Consider the following 14,370-nt stretch of genomic DNA (forward strand, 5'->3'; position numbering starts at 1 on the left):
CTTTGTATATTGGTTGTCTATTAAGTAATCTATATGTGACCAAAGAACTATCTTTAAATAACGGATAATCAATAACAAAAATAAAATAGCTTTACAAGTTTATATTGGAATATTAAATGTATTTTTATTACTGTCAAATATGATCAGTAATACTGCCCAGTGAGGGAAGATTTGACTCCACATCTCTGTCTCCTTTTTTTTAATTTTTTTTTTATTTTTGGGGTGTGGTTCTTCCTCGGTGATTTTGCAGTCCCATAATGCAGGGTCACACTATGCAGCAGGACTTCAGTTTCAGCAAAAGTACTATTTTGGTTTCCTGTCCTGATATTTTTCATCAATTGCAGTCTCTATAGGTAAGAATTGTTTTTTTTTCTGTACACATTGTTTTTTAACCAGCCCATTGTATCTTGCAGAATTCATTGAGAATGATCACAGTACCACTAGAAGACAAAGTCAGAGAGTTGGGTGAACTTCACGACAAACAGAAGGAGAAGATTTTAGAACTAAAGGTAAAGAAACTCCTCACTTCCATGTACAAAATCATAATTATCTTTTTGTTTTTTTAAACACATGCTGGCAGGTGCAGTGATGATGCTGAACTGGCTCTAGCTGAATGTGTGACTGTGTCCTTTAATGGGCTAAGGGTCCCCCCTAAGGTTAGTTCCTAACACGCGACCATTGTTTGCAAGGATATATTTTGGCCACTTCTGAACATGAATCACATAAAGAGATGGAGAATATGGATAGATGGGTAAAGTTTTTTTTCCTGGGATATCAAGTAAGCTTGTACTCTGAATGGCAAATAAAGGAAGGATTGTTTGCATGCATTTTGGTTTACATTATAGTTCTGTTCTTAGTTTGCGCATTATTTATATTATTATTGCTTTTGTATTTATGTCATAAAATTCATACATAATTTTGTCTTGATTTTTCTGATGCTCCTACAGTTTGTTAATTTTGTTGCATGTTGTTTTTATGCTCCAGCAGTTTTCTTGGGTGCAGTTCACTTCTTCTTTTGGCTTTTTCCTGGTTAGGGGTTGCCACAGCAGATCACTTGTCTGCTCATGATTGGCAGTGGAGTTTTATGGTGTCGAGTTGCCAGCCCAGCATGCAACCTTCCACAGAAGGCACACACATGCAGGCACTCATGCATAGGGCCAGTTTAGAGTGTCCAATCCACCTACAGCATGTCTTTGGGATGTGGGAACAAACCGGAGCACCCGGAGGAAACCCATGCGACCACAGGGAGGACATGCAGACTCCACACAGAAGGCACCCCAGTCGTGGATCAAACTGGAGAACCTCTTACTGTGAGGCTGCAACGCTAACCACTGCACCACCGCAGCCGCCCCTTGGGTGCAATTCACTGAAGCCTTCTGTAACTTTTGATTTACTCCTAAGGAGATAAAGAAAAAAATGTTCACAATTGTCTACTTACTTGAAGACCTTTGTAAATACTCTTTTTTTCCCATAATATCATTTCTTAGTTATTTTACTAATACAATAAGGCATCTGTCACAAAAACTTGGAAACTTTATAATGAATAAAGGGTCTCACCAATTAAGGAAATGTTATGCACTTCACAACCCATCGTATGATGTGCAGGATACCAAACTTAACTTGTATTATATGTTCTTGCTTAGGCTGGCTGTTTGGTGTACAGAGATGGATCCACCTTAACTGGATTTGATCAGTAGCCCAACTGCAGCAGGAGCCAGCCAGTGAGGAAGAGGAATTAAATGGCATTGTTTACTCACCTCTGCTGGGAGGGAGGTTGAGGGTCACATCCCATGCATGACTTACATGAATGCATCTGTAGTATAACCTGGAGCTACTAAGTGCTACATGCTTAAAAATGGGGGCAGAGTTGCCTGAGTGGCAAGATGAAATGAGGGATGGCTCTACACTGCACCTATTGACCCATTGCATAAGTGGCCTGCAAGAGGAGTGCATTACAGCTGCAGAACAAAATCCCTAATGGCTGCCTGTATGACTGTTGTGTTGTGATCAACTATTGTCCAGTGGGTATAGAAACTTGAGGATCAAGGCTATGAGTCAGCTGGTCAGTAGGCAGAAAAAAAAGCTTTTTTTTCTTGCTTGGTAGCTTCTACCCATTACGGAAGTGAGCTAAAGTGAAACACTGTATATACTTAATCGTGTCTCAACTCAGAAAACTGTTTTAAATTTTATTCCCACTAGCCAAAGCAAAGACAAATGTAGTTCAATCATAGGTGAAGCTATTACATCCAAAACATGAATAAACAAAAACAGCTGAATAGGAAAACCCAGAACTTAAATAGTCGCAAAATAAAAACAATAAAATAACACATATCCAGCTTTCCTCTCTAACTGAGACTTCATTAAACTAAATGCATTTAGCACCACTAAGCATTTATATAATACCCAGTCATGTGATTAAAATAGTTTCGTGCTTTAACCCTTTGTGTTTCAGGTAAGCAACAACATCTTCTTTGTTGTTTAATCCTGGTGGATAACAAGCATTAAGTTTAACTTGACATAAATATTCTTTCCACCCTAATTCTTCCTCAGCATCAAACTTATTGTCATACCTTGCAACATTATCTAGTACAATAAATTTAAAATCCACTTTACATTTGGATGAAATATAATGCTTGCTTAAACCATTTTTGTCATTACCAGCTGATATTGCATATTTGGGCTCATATACTCTCTTTTAAAGCTGTCTGGTTGTTTTACCAACATAAAAAGACTGACAGGGCCTGCATAGCGCTAAATATACAGCAAACTTGGATTTGCAAGTAAATCTGTCTCTGATTTAATCAGCATGTTGTTCACCCTTATTTCTTCTATTCCAGTGTACAAATAATTACAAAAATTACAGTTGAGACATATGATGGGAGGGGAGAGTACGTGTTTCTTTATCATAACTCTCTAGGTGTAATAGTGAATTACAGTTGTTTTACTTAAAAGAAAATGGCCAAAATCATGCTAAAGGTATGTTAAGTAATAGACATGTTTTCGCATTGGCACTGTGCTTTATAATGCTCCATTACAAGCCCTAGAGTTCTACTGATGAACTTGGAGGGAAACTTCATTGCTCAGTTCAGTAGTTTGCTTAATCTGAATTGATGTTTCTTTTTTGAAAAAAACAAAAAACAAAAAAAAAAAAAACAAAATGGTAAAGACCGTCATCTTATACTAAATACGTGTCCTCTCATAAAACATCTTAAAGCACACCAAAGCAACATTAGTCTGTATGGTTGCAAGAAACAAGTTTTTATCTCTATCAACAACATGAAAACACAGTGCAACCCTACAGAAACTTCAAGACATGCATATGGAGCATTTCTCCCCGGGCCTCCGCTGAAAACAGGCTCGTCTCAGATGTGTAAGCACAGAGAAGGAGCAGACAAAAGAAAGTTTCCCACAAAACCCAGCTGTTGTTCAAAGCAGAAGACAAAGCTATATCACAGTTTCACTTGTCACACGTGTGTCCCAGAATGCAACAGGTTTACAGTTACTCACCGTGAAGCTGACACCAGGGGAAAAACATGACAATGCACAAAGTTATTACACTGGAGACTGTGTGAGCATTGTAATATACAGGTAGCCGAGAAGCACCGAATCATAAATCACAAAAGATTATTAAAAATGAACACATAATGACCACATGTGATTATTCAGTACCAACATCTATGAAAGATGGAGGAAGACAAACAGATATTCAGTTGAAGAAAAATGGAAAGTATTTCTGATTATTGAAATAGCTATACCCAGTGACTATAATGCCTTAGGTACTGAAAGAAACAAACTTAAATATCAAAACATGTAAGCAGAAACTAGAGCTCTAATGGTAGTGAGAGCTAGATGGCTAATGAAAAAGAATTTACAAGAATACTTAAATAAGTTACCACTACAGGTAACATCCATATGAAGTACAGAAAAAGGCAAATTACATTACATTAAACTAATACTTTACACATGAAAGAGGTCACAATATAAATTGAAAGGAAAACACAAAGAGCTGTGCATATTGTTTTGAGGTTTGCCTTTCAGTGGCCTGTGAATTGCTGAGTTGTTTTACACAAGTAGTAATCAGTAAAAAAGGTCAAGCCTGAATAATTCAGTATTTATGATACTATATGACATTTGAATGCATTATTATTCTCGGTAGAATGTAGTTACTAGAGTTTACTACTTCTCTTAGTGTTGAAAAAATGTTTAAAATCACTGAAAAACATTATGGTATTCTCAGTTATTACATGTGAGTAAGGATGCCTAATGAATGCACATTATGCAAGCTTTACCTGGAGAGCACTGTACTTCATTTGTGAGATATAAAGGATTATGATCAGGTTCACACTTCTCAGCTGTCAAGACTTTCTCAGAATGTCCAGATTTCTGCACCATATTTTGGTCTGTTCCTCACAAATTTTTGGTTTTCTAGCAAATGATTAGCAAACCACTGAGGACAGAAGTCAGAAAATAAAGACAGGTGTTTGAGTTTCAGACTTCATACTCTTCAGAAAATGCATACTAATGGCAAACCTGTTATTCTATCAAATTTCTAACTTTCTAAGAGCAATATTTAAAAATTGTCCCCATCTTTATTACTTTGTCCAGATTTCTTACTTTAAGAGGTTGAGAAGTATGATCGGGTTGTCAATTGTAACTTAGTTATTATGAGTTTGAGACATGGATGACAAGAAATTTACATTGAGAGTGAATCCAGCAGATAACAGAATTCTTCAGAACTAAATTGGAATTTGCATCACTTTTGTTTTATTTAGCTTGTACACCTGTTGGATTCATGCTCTGAAAGAGTTCCTTGAGAATCATCTATACCCACTGTAGGAGATTTGTCTTTGATGTCATTATGTAGGCTGGAAGTCACACAATTGTTGTTAAGGACAAAGCACTTCATTGCCTGGAGCTTGTTGTTGCATGTACAGAGAAGAAACATCAGGCACCAAGGCTGACTGGCTTTGTGTAATTAGTTCCAACAATCTAGTTAACGTTCCCTTGGGAAAGTGAACGTCCTCGGTAAGTTGATCCAGTTTCTAGTCTGGTGTCTAAGTATCTACACCAATAGGATGCCTGCCAGTGCCTCCATGGAACAAATCTGCTAAGTGCCACACTGTAAGAAGCTTATATCTAGCAAAGGATGGCAAATGCACAGAAGCGAAACTAAGAACCCAAAAGGACTGCACAACATATCAATTTTCCTGTGTGTTACAGCCAGCACACTACCCTTGAGATTAATTTGTTTTTTTTATTGGAAAAAATACAAAAGTTAAGCACTTTCAGAACTAAACTTGGAAATTACATCACTTCCTTGTATCTAGTTCATACCCTGTTGCATTCATGCTCTTGGTCAGCAAAAGTAAAAATAACAGTGATCGCAAAACAAGCAATGTGGAAAAACTGCAACAACGACTGGATCTCTGCAAACATACTATTGAAGTTCAACTATAATAACTGGGGAAAGTAGTGCAATATTTTTGTGAACACTGCTGTCCTGCGGAAATTATGAGATACAATACTAAAACAAGATTGTTGAACAACACATTCACTTGAAAATAGATTCGTGCAGTGAAATGATTGTTGAAATTAATTAGCAAAGGCAGTCTCCTTTGGCACCTGGCAGTTCTTCCTGTACATGCAGCAAGAAGCTCCAGGCAATGAAGTGTTTTGTCTTAACAGCAATTTTGTGCCTTCCAGCTTACACAAGGATTTCAGAAACAATTGAATTTGTGTGGCTTTCAGCCTGCACAAGGATTTCAGAGACAAATCTCCCACAGTAATTGTTGATCATCCTTGATGAAATGTTTCAAAGCATGAATCCAATTACCAGTAAGTTCCCAATATGGCAGTATTGCCTGCTGGATCTGGGTAATAATCTGTACCTGTCAATGGGAAATCACTTTAGGGAGTTCTCTGATTCTAATCATGTTTACTTAGCTGGCTTGAGCAATGTAACAATGGTCACACACTCACAGGAAAGATAAGCTTTGGGTGTCACTCACTCAATATAACTATTAGAATTTTTTTTCATTTTATTAATGGTTCTCCTTTTTGGTTTTTCAGGGGCAATACAGTAAATCTTTTATTCATTTTTAGATGAAAACATTTTTAAAGACATTGAATAAGGATGTTTTGTTACAACAATATTTAGAAAGAAACATATTCTAATAGTTTACTTAATTTTGATAGTCATCACTGAATGGCAAAAATGAGTGTAATGAAGACACAGTTTATAAGAGTAGCTTGACTGATTTTTAATGTTTTATTTTATGAACAAGTGAGGGTTCTTAGTAAAATGTTTAGTGACAGACATTATCCAACCGAATTTGTAAAAAAAAGAAGAGTTGATTAAAGGTACGTTTACTCAATATAAACCAATTTTAAAATATGGTTTTGAAAGTTTGGAGAGTTATGCTAAAGAATTTATACCAGATATGAACAGAAGTAATGTTTTAGAAGCTGGAAATGTTACTCCATTTTCCAGGGTGTTAGTGTGTGACTTTAGTAGCTCCAGTAAGGATATAAAAATATTATATTTAAATACTGGACTAATTTTATTACAGCCCATGGTTTAGATAATATATTGGGTAAAATTTCCACCTTGATATTCAAAACTGGAATGAATTTAAACAAGTGGGAGAAGAATATAGCTGTCAAGGGTATTTTTAAATGAGGCGCATGTAGTCAATGTGGATTTATTTTAGAAGGAGTAGCTTTCATTGTTGGTACCTATCTGAGAACAGTGTATCCCAATAAGAAATTTAGTTGTAATACAGCAGGGGTGATATATTTAGCCCAATGTAGTACATACCCAGCATTCTATATGGGCAAGACTGTGAATGCTTTAAAACACAAAATCTATCAGCATACTTATGCTGTTAAGAAAAAGGATCCAAATAATTCTTTGTTTAAGCATGTTGAACAATGCGAAGGTTTTAAGAAATTTTTATTCTTTGTATTAGAAATGTTGCCGCATTTTGAGAGGGGTGCTGATTGGGAAACCCATGTAGAAAGATGTGAGCTGCATTCCAAATTTTACTAAATGCCATAAGCCCTCTGGGGATAAATGATTTAATTTCCATAAATAGTTTATTATTAATTAAACTGTCTTTTATTTAGGAGTAGCATGATTTTTTAATAGAATTGTGATATTATATACTGTGTCTTTAAAATGATTTTACTTTATATATTATTATTGTAACAATACTTTGTTATAAAGTAATTTGAATATTTGTGTTTTGCTATTCTGTCTTTTGTGTTTTTACCTCTAGATGGCTGTATTAGAGTTTACTATTTACATGAATGAGAAGGGGGAGTTTTCTTTTTATCTGAAGTCCTACGGTTAAATTATAGTGGATGAAACTGCTTATAATAATGTTTGTGCTGCTGTTCTCAGTGTCTGCAGTGTTGTTTTAGCTCCCAGTTTAATTATCTTAATCTTGTACAAAACAAATATAATTCCCCAGAATTAGGGGAAAGTCAGCAGGGTTATTGGAAATATCTCATCAAGACGCTCAACTAAATACACAAAGTGTTATTACCACATCAGCTTTTTCAGCTTAATTCCTTCCCCTTAAGAGCTGCTTTAAAACAAATAGAGATGTGAATCAGCATAACAAATCTTCTAAAGGTATTGATTACATTCTTGCTTCTTGTCTACTGTGTCTACTGCCTATCCACCTGTTAAGGTACGCTGCATGACTCTGGACCTACTGAGTATAACAAATTGGTTTAACTGTCTTCTGATTTATAATGACATCTTTATTTTTGGCATGATGGCCTCTGGAAACTAATTTCCCAGTATGCCAGGATACCCACTTTTGTCATTTGTTGCATTATTCTGTTTGTTGTGGCTGACAAAATACAATTGATCACCGTTAGTATTACTTTGTTCCATGTAGGACAGACTTATGAAAACTGGTAGAGGAGACCACAAAATATACAATTACAATGTTAGAGTGAGGAGGAGAAATTAAATGATGATGTGCCAGAATAAACAAGAGAAAGAGACAGAGAGCGAAAATAAATAGAAATGAGAAAAAGAGACAGTGAGGGAAAGGAGAAAATGAAAGAGAGAAAAAAAGAAAAGCATAAGAAGGAACAATGAGAAGTAAAACAGGAAGGAGGCAGGATTCACAGCATCATGGTCATGCACCTTTGACTAAGCTTGTGTTTTTTTTTTTTTTTGTTATAGGAAAATACACAAAGTTTGCAGTACCAGATCACTGCAGAGATTGCCAAACTGCATCAGTTTCTACATGAAAAAGAACAGCAGTTGATCCAACAGCTTAGTGAGGAAGCAGAAGACGTTCTAAAAAGATGGAAGAAAACCTGAAGAATATTCAGCAGGAGAGTGACAGTACCCAGTCTGTGATCAATGACATTGAAACTAAACTGAAGCAACAAGACCCTATATCTTTGCTGATGGTATGACTACTGACTGCATGCACTGCTAGCATCTTAGACACGCAGAAAACCAGCATTACCATTCACTTCCATTATTTCTTTCCTAATGGTAAATGTTTCAAATCGTGATTTCAAAAAAAAAAAGAAAAAATGCTAACATTTTACAAATACCCCTGATTGTGTATGTTTTTTTTTTCATAATTAGTAAGGGCAAGCAGTAGGACTATGCACATCACCTTTGGACTGTTACATGACCTTTGGACTGTTGGCATTAGATGTCATCCCTACTCTACAGTGCAAATTGAAAATTAAATCTGTACAATCTTTTTCATTAATGACCCAGGTCAACAGGACATTTCTCTCTCTCTCTCTCACTCTCTCTCTCTATATATATATATATATATATATATATATATATATATATATATATATATATACACACACACACACACACACACACACACACACACACACATATATATATATATACATACACACACACACACACACATATATATATATATATATATATATATATATATATATATATATATATATATATGTTTGTCTATACACATGCACATAAACATACAGTATATATATATATATATATATATATATATATATATATATATATATACATATATGTGTGTGTGTGTGTGTGTGTGTGGGTGTATATTCACATTGACTGATACAGATATAAAATCCTAAAGAGACATTGGAGACAATGCTTTTATAAAAACACAGTTTACGCAGTAATGCATCAAAGCAGAGTATTAACCCACTTGCCTCTGCAGTTAAAATGGTACCCTTGTCATATCTTATAACAGTGTTGAGATCACATAGCCCCTCCATGATCTTCCAGCATATAAACTATCCTGTCATAAAAATAAAATCAAAATGTTCAGGCCTCTAGCAGCCCTAATGTCAACCTCTGTAACATAAAAGCTGCCACAGGTAAATTCCACAGGTTTGGCCTGAATGGGTTGTCCCTTCACACTTCTGGTGGCTTCCTTTAGATGATCCTTCACATGAGGAACTAACTTGCTACTTGCTGCTTTCTGGCAACCTCCTTCATTGTCAAATAAATCTGCTTTTACACTATTTCAATGCTGCACCTGTAAGGCATCTTGGACATTTTCAAGTCAAAATGTTGCAACCTACCCCACAGCTCAAAACCAAGGGGTTTGAACTCATAAAGATATCATGTAGGCCCTGGTCTACCCATTAGCATTTCTATTGGCTAAGTCATGTCTGTGGGTCACAGTAAATTGAAAGGGTTGGAAAGATAATGCTCACTGGCACCATTTCTTTTTGCCATTACTTTGCAAACGTAACCATTGCAAAGGATTATGATCACTTACCAAATGGACATACCTATTTAACAAACAGTATTTTAAGATATACGGGGTCTACTTTATAGGTAGACATTCTTTCTCAATAGCTGAGCATCTGCTTTCTGCACAGCTTCCTGATGATGTTGAAACTGGATGTCTTAACCAAGTCTTGAGATAGCCCTAACTTCCAAGGCTATCTTTGATGCATCTGTATATAGAGTAAAGTCTTCAGTAAAATTAATATTTAATAAAACTAATTCAGAATAAAGGATCCTTTTTAGTTCATTCAGTGCTGTATCTGCCTTAAGACAGCATTGAACCTTGACAAGAACTCCTGCTATGTGAAATCTGTCAAAAAGCAATGTATAGTTGTAAAATTAGGCCCAAAGCCTCCAGCTGTCTTTTAGTAGCGGGTACAGGCAATTTCATATGAACTATATCTTTTCTAGTTGTGGTCTTACCACTATTCTATTTATATCTTCTCAGCTTCCACCATACCTAATTTCCTTTTCTTAGCATGTGCAGTTAATCATCTATTTTTTATGGATTCTAACACAGCTTGCACTTTAGATAAGCGAGATTGCTAGTACTCTTAATGAGTAACCGCGTCATCCAGGTATGTGGCAGCATTTTGGGAGGCAAACTTCCGTATTTTATCTATCAGCCTGTGAAAGGTGGCTGAGGCATCGTGTAGGTCAGATACTAACACTATAAACTGAAAGTGATAATCAGAAGTTACAATGGTTGTTTTTTTTTTCTTTGAAAAGGGAAGTAAATTCAGGTATCCCTTTGTCAAGTTCAATGTTAAGTATCTGACCTTTCCTACGTTCACTATCAAATCATAGGGGCATGGGATAGCTATTAAATTAAAAAGTTGTATTCACTTTCATAAACTCACTACAGAATCTGATATTTACTTTACGTTTATGGACTAGCAATAATGGGCTGCCCCAGTCATACCTAACTGAAGCATTATTTTCTACACTTACCTGTTTTTGTGACCGTCAGTCTGTAAAGCCTCAATCTAACTTTTATTCCAGGTGTTGTCTCTATGATATGTCCTTCAGTTTAGCTGTCCCAGCCAGTTTTCAAAAGACTCTTCATTTCTTTAAGATAACTTGTCTTACTTCCTGCTTTTACTTTTGACAAGGATTTTTCTAGCTGCACTTCATACAGAGATTCCCTGGTTCTTTCTTTTGGAACTTCAGCTTGCAGTCCTTCTGTGGAAATATGTGTTTCCATCCATAACTTCAGCACATTAACATGATAATTTTGCTCTGTCTTCCTGTTTGCTGGCTGTCTATGCTTAGCATTTATTGCAGTTATTATTTCCATCACATCAAAATATTCCCTGCCATTTAGCCAGAAATTTATTTTCCATGGAAGACACTATCATTCGTAGCTGATTACCTGGGTTAAATTCTCTAAGTTAAGCATTCTTATTGTAAGTCATTGTTGAATTTCATGGGTTCTCCGTATGTGTCTTACAGGGTTTTGGCACTAATACCTGATGCAGAATTTCTTCCCTTTCCTTTCTAAATCCACGGAAGAGGTCATCCTTTAACTCAGGCTATGGGTAAGAAGAAATGGCCTGCACCCCCCACACACACCCTGCTACTTAAATATAACACCTCTGAGATTGCACTTCAGTACACTAAGTGCAATCTCAATATATTTAAGTAACAGGGGCTATGGGGGGTGCTGGGGGGCTTGCCTCCCTGCTTATACTTAGAGAAGAGTAATATGGTTTGTGTTTTATTTGTTTCTGTATGTACCTGTGCTGGAATATAGTAAGAGTTGGTATCCTGTGTGTTTTCAGGATTTTGAGTTTTCAGGATTTTGGTATCAGGATTTTGGTCTTCAGGATTTTGGGCTTTCGGGATTCTGTAGCTTATATATATGTATATATATATATATATATATATATATATATATATATATATATATATATATATATATATATATATATATATGTGCGTGAATGATCGAATGATCATCACATTTAAGACGATATTGTGGCCGAAACCATCACATGATAGCCATCAGGACATGATGTAAATCAGACTCCTATATGACAAATCACATTTCTGCAGGGGGGGCTGCACCCTCCCCCACTAATATATTCTAACTCCGAGATCACACTACAGTGGGGATATGGATGAATTTCCAATCCCCACTGTACCGCGATCTCTTGCACTACAGCATTTGCATAAGTGTGTTTGACTATCCCATTCATTAATGTTTTATGCACGACATTCTGATTTACGGCAGAATGTCGTTCTCACAAACCATAATACACCATATATATATATATATATATATATATATATATATATATATATATATATATGTGTGTGTGTGTGTGTGTGTGTGTGTGTGTGTGTGTGTGTGTGTGTGTGTGTATATGTGTGTGTATATATATATATATATATATATATATATATATATATATATATATATGTGTGTGTGTGTGTGTGTGTGTGTGTGTGTGTGTGTGTATTGCCCTGCTTAAAGTATCACCTTCCAAATGTGGCTATATAAAATGAATGAGGTTATTTGTAAGTCCGCTACCTCATTTTTACTTTCTTCGGTAACCTGCTGTGAAGAAGAGGAGGAAAGTATAGCTTCTTCCCCTAAAAAAAACACTCTTTTGCAGTTTCTCTTATATCTTCCATTACAAGGTGTAGTGCTAAACAAATAACATTTTTCACTTCAGTCTCTTGACTAGCAGTACAAGCCTCGCTTTTCTTCAGGTTATTTTTCTGTCTTTCTCTCTCTTTCTCTCTGTTAGTGAAAGTAAATACTACTTTGCCACATTCTTTCCTTTCCCATGGTACTGTCCTCTACAATAGTTCAGAGTAAAATTTATCATTGGTTTTGCTTTTCTTGATTTATATGTACCTGTTGTGGAGAGTTTGCCTTTACTCGGATTTTCTGCTTGACACAACAGGAATAGGCTTAGAACTCTGAATTCTCCTGCCTAGCTGACTTTCTGTTTCACTTTAGTGCTCTTACTCAAGTGTCATTCTTTTTCTATTTTTATCCTCCCTGTTTCCATGCGAACACTTCTTACAAGTTTCTGTGCATACTCATGACTTGAACTGATTTTTACCTCACTGTGTTCTTTCATTTCTCGTCTGTTCCTGCAGTGACATCTCTTACACTTTGGGGCTTCTCTTGCTCTATCATTGGGGCATGCTTCTGATAATAGACAGGATACTTTTTATTGTGTAACCATAATTAAATTCTACCTCATTTTACAGTTACTATGCCCAACACCCCATATTGATTTTTTGGTTCTGGATCTCCATATGAATGCCCCTGCCTAGCCTTTCCTTCCACTTGCCATTCTTATACTGAAGGATTGGATGAAGCTGCTGCCTACCTACCTTTTTCTTGCTAAAATGCATCGGCTTTCCTTCTGCCACACTTCCCATAGTGCTTTAACATGGGGACAATATTTTCCAGATATTACATTATAAGCTAATCAAAGGTTACTGCCACTTTATGCACTGTTTTTCCTTAGATTGTCTAAATGTCTGCATGTGTAATGGAATACACACTCCTAGCACCATGACTGCATAATACCTCCATATTTTGGTTGTTATGAAGCTTATGTTTATGCACAGGGGACCCTGTTGGAACTGTTTGTCTCTGCGTGGTTCTAGTCCTGGTTTGTTGGATTTCTGTTGTTTTGGTGCCACTTATAAGATTTTATCAGCTCAACTGTTCTTTAACAAGTTGTTGTTGTAATCGTACCAGCTTTTGTTTGGTCCTCACCTGTAATTCCACAGTTGTTTTCAGTAATTTCTCCACGGTTGCAGTCATAGGTTCATAAGTTCATAGGTAAATACTAGGCTAGCTGCCCTTGCAGGCCATTTTAAGCTAGTCAGTTTCAGTTTTTGTGCTCAAAATAACCTATCCCATTTGGTTATAGATTGGCCTTAAACATCCTATGGTTGATAATTATATATATATTACCACTAATGAGAATAAGTGGATTCTTTCTGTCTGATTATATATATTGATTATAAATATATATATATATATATATATATATATATATATATATATATATATATGTGTGTGTGTGTGTGTGCGCGTGTGTGTGTGTGTGTGTGCGTATATATATATATATATATATATATATATATATATATATATATATATACACATATATATATAAAGTTCACTACTATGGTGTGGAGGAATTTGTTGTACTGAACTTTGAGCATTCCATAGAGAGATAGAGATATAGGGAGAGGGAGAGATAGAGATAGAGATAGAGATAGAGATAGAGATAGAGATAGAGTGAGAGTGAGAGATAGAGATAGAGAGATAGAGAGATAGATATAGATATAGATATAGATATATAGATATAGATATATAGATATAGATATAGATAGATGGATATCAGCAATTATTTTGATTGAATCACATTTCACATGTGCCGACAGCACATTTGACTGAAAACCTATTTGAATGAAAATTAATTTGAGTGAATCATGAGTTTTTTTTTCTCAACTGTTGTGCAACCTTGGAGTTTGTATATTTAAGTAAGGGAGAGTGTGGAGTTCAAAGAGACTTGAACCTTACAAAAAACAACTTTTAAGGTAATTTT

General features: G+C 35.7%; 1 protein-coding gene across 1 annotated transcript in view; it reads left to right on the forward strand.

Annotated features, from left to right (window-relative positions):
* The first annotated feature begins 8,214 nt into the window (after positions 1 to 8,214).
* Positions 8,215 to 14,370, forward strand: part of LOC122812851 (zinc-binding protein A33-like) — a 49,486-nt gene continuing 43,330 nt past the window's right edge. Inside the window, exon 1 of the mRNA XM_044084892.1 lies at positions 8,215 to 8,433. Coding sequence (XP_043940827.1) covers positions 8,326 to 8,433 — 108 coding nt within the window. The 5' untranslated portion in view covers positions 8,215 to 8,325. The remainder of the gene's footprint in view (positions 8,434 to 14,370) is intronic.

This window comes from Protopterus annectens, chromosome 10.part0 (assembly GCF_019279795.1).
Source record: "Protopterus annectens isolate FY-2018-M chromosome 10.part0, PAN1.0, whole genome shotgun sequence".
NCBI lineage: Eukaryota > Metazoa > Chordata > Ceratodontiformes > Protopteridae > Protopterus > Protopterus annectens.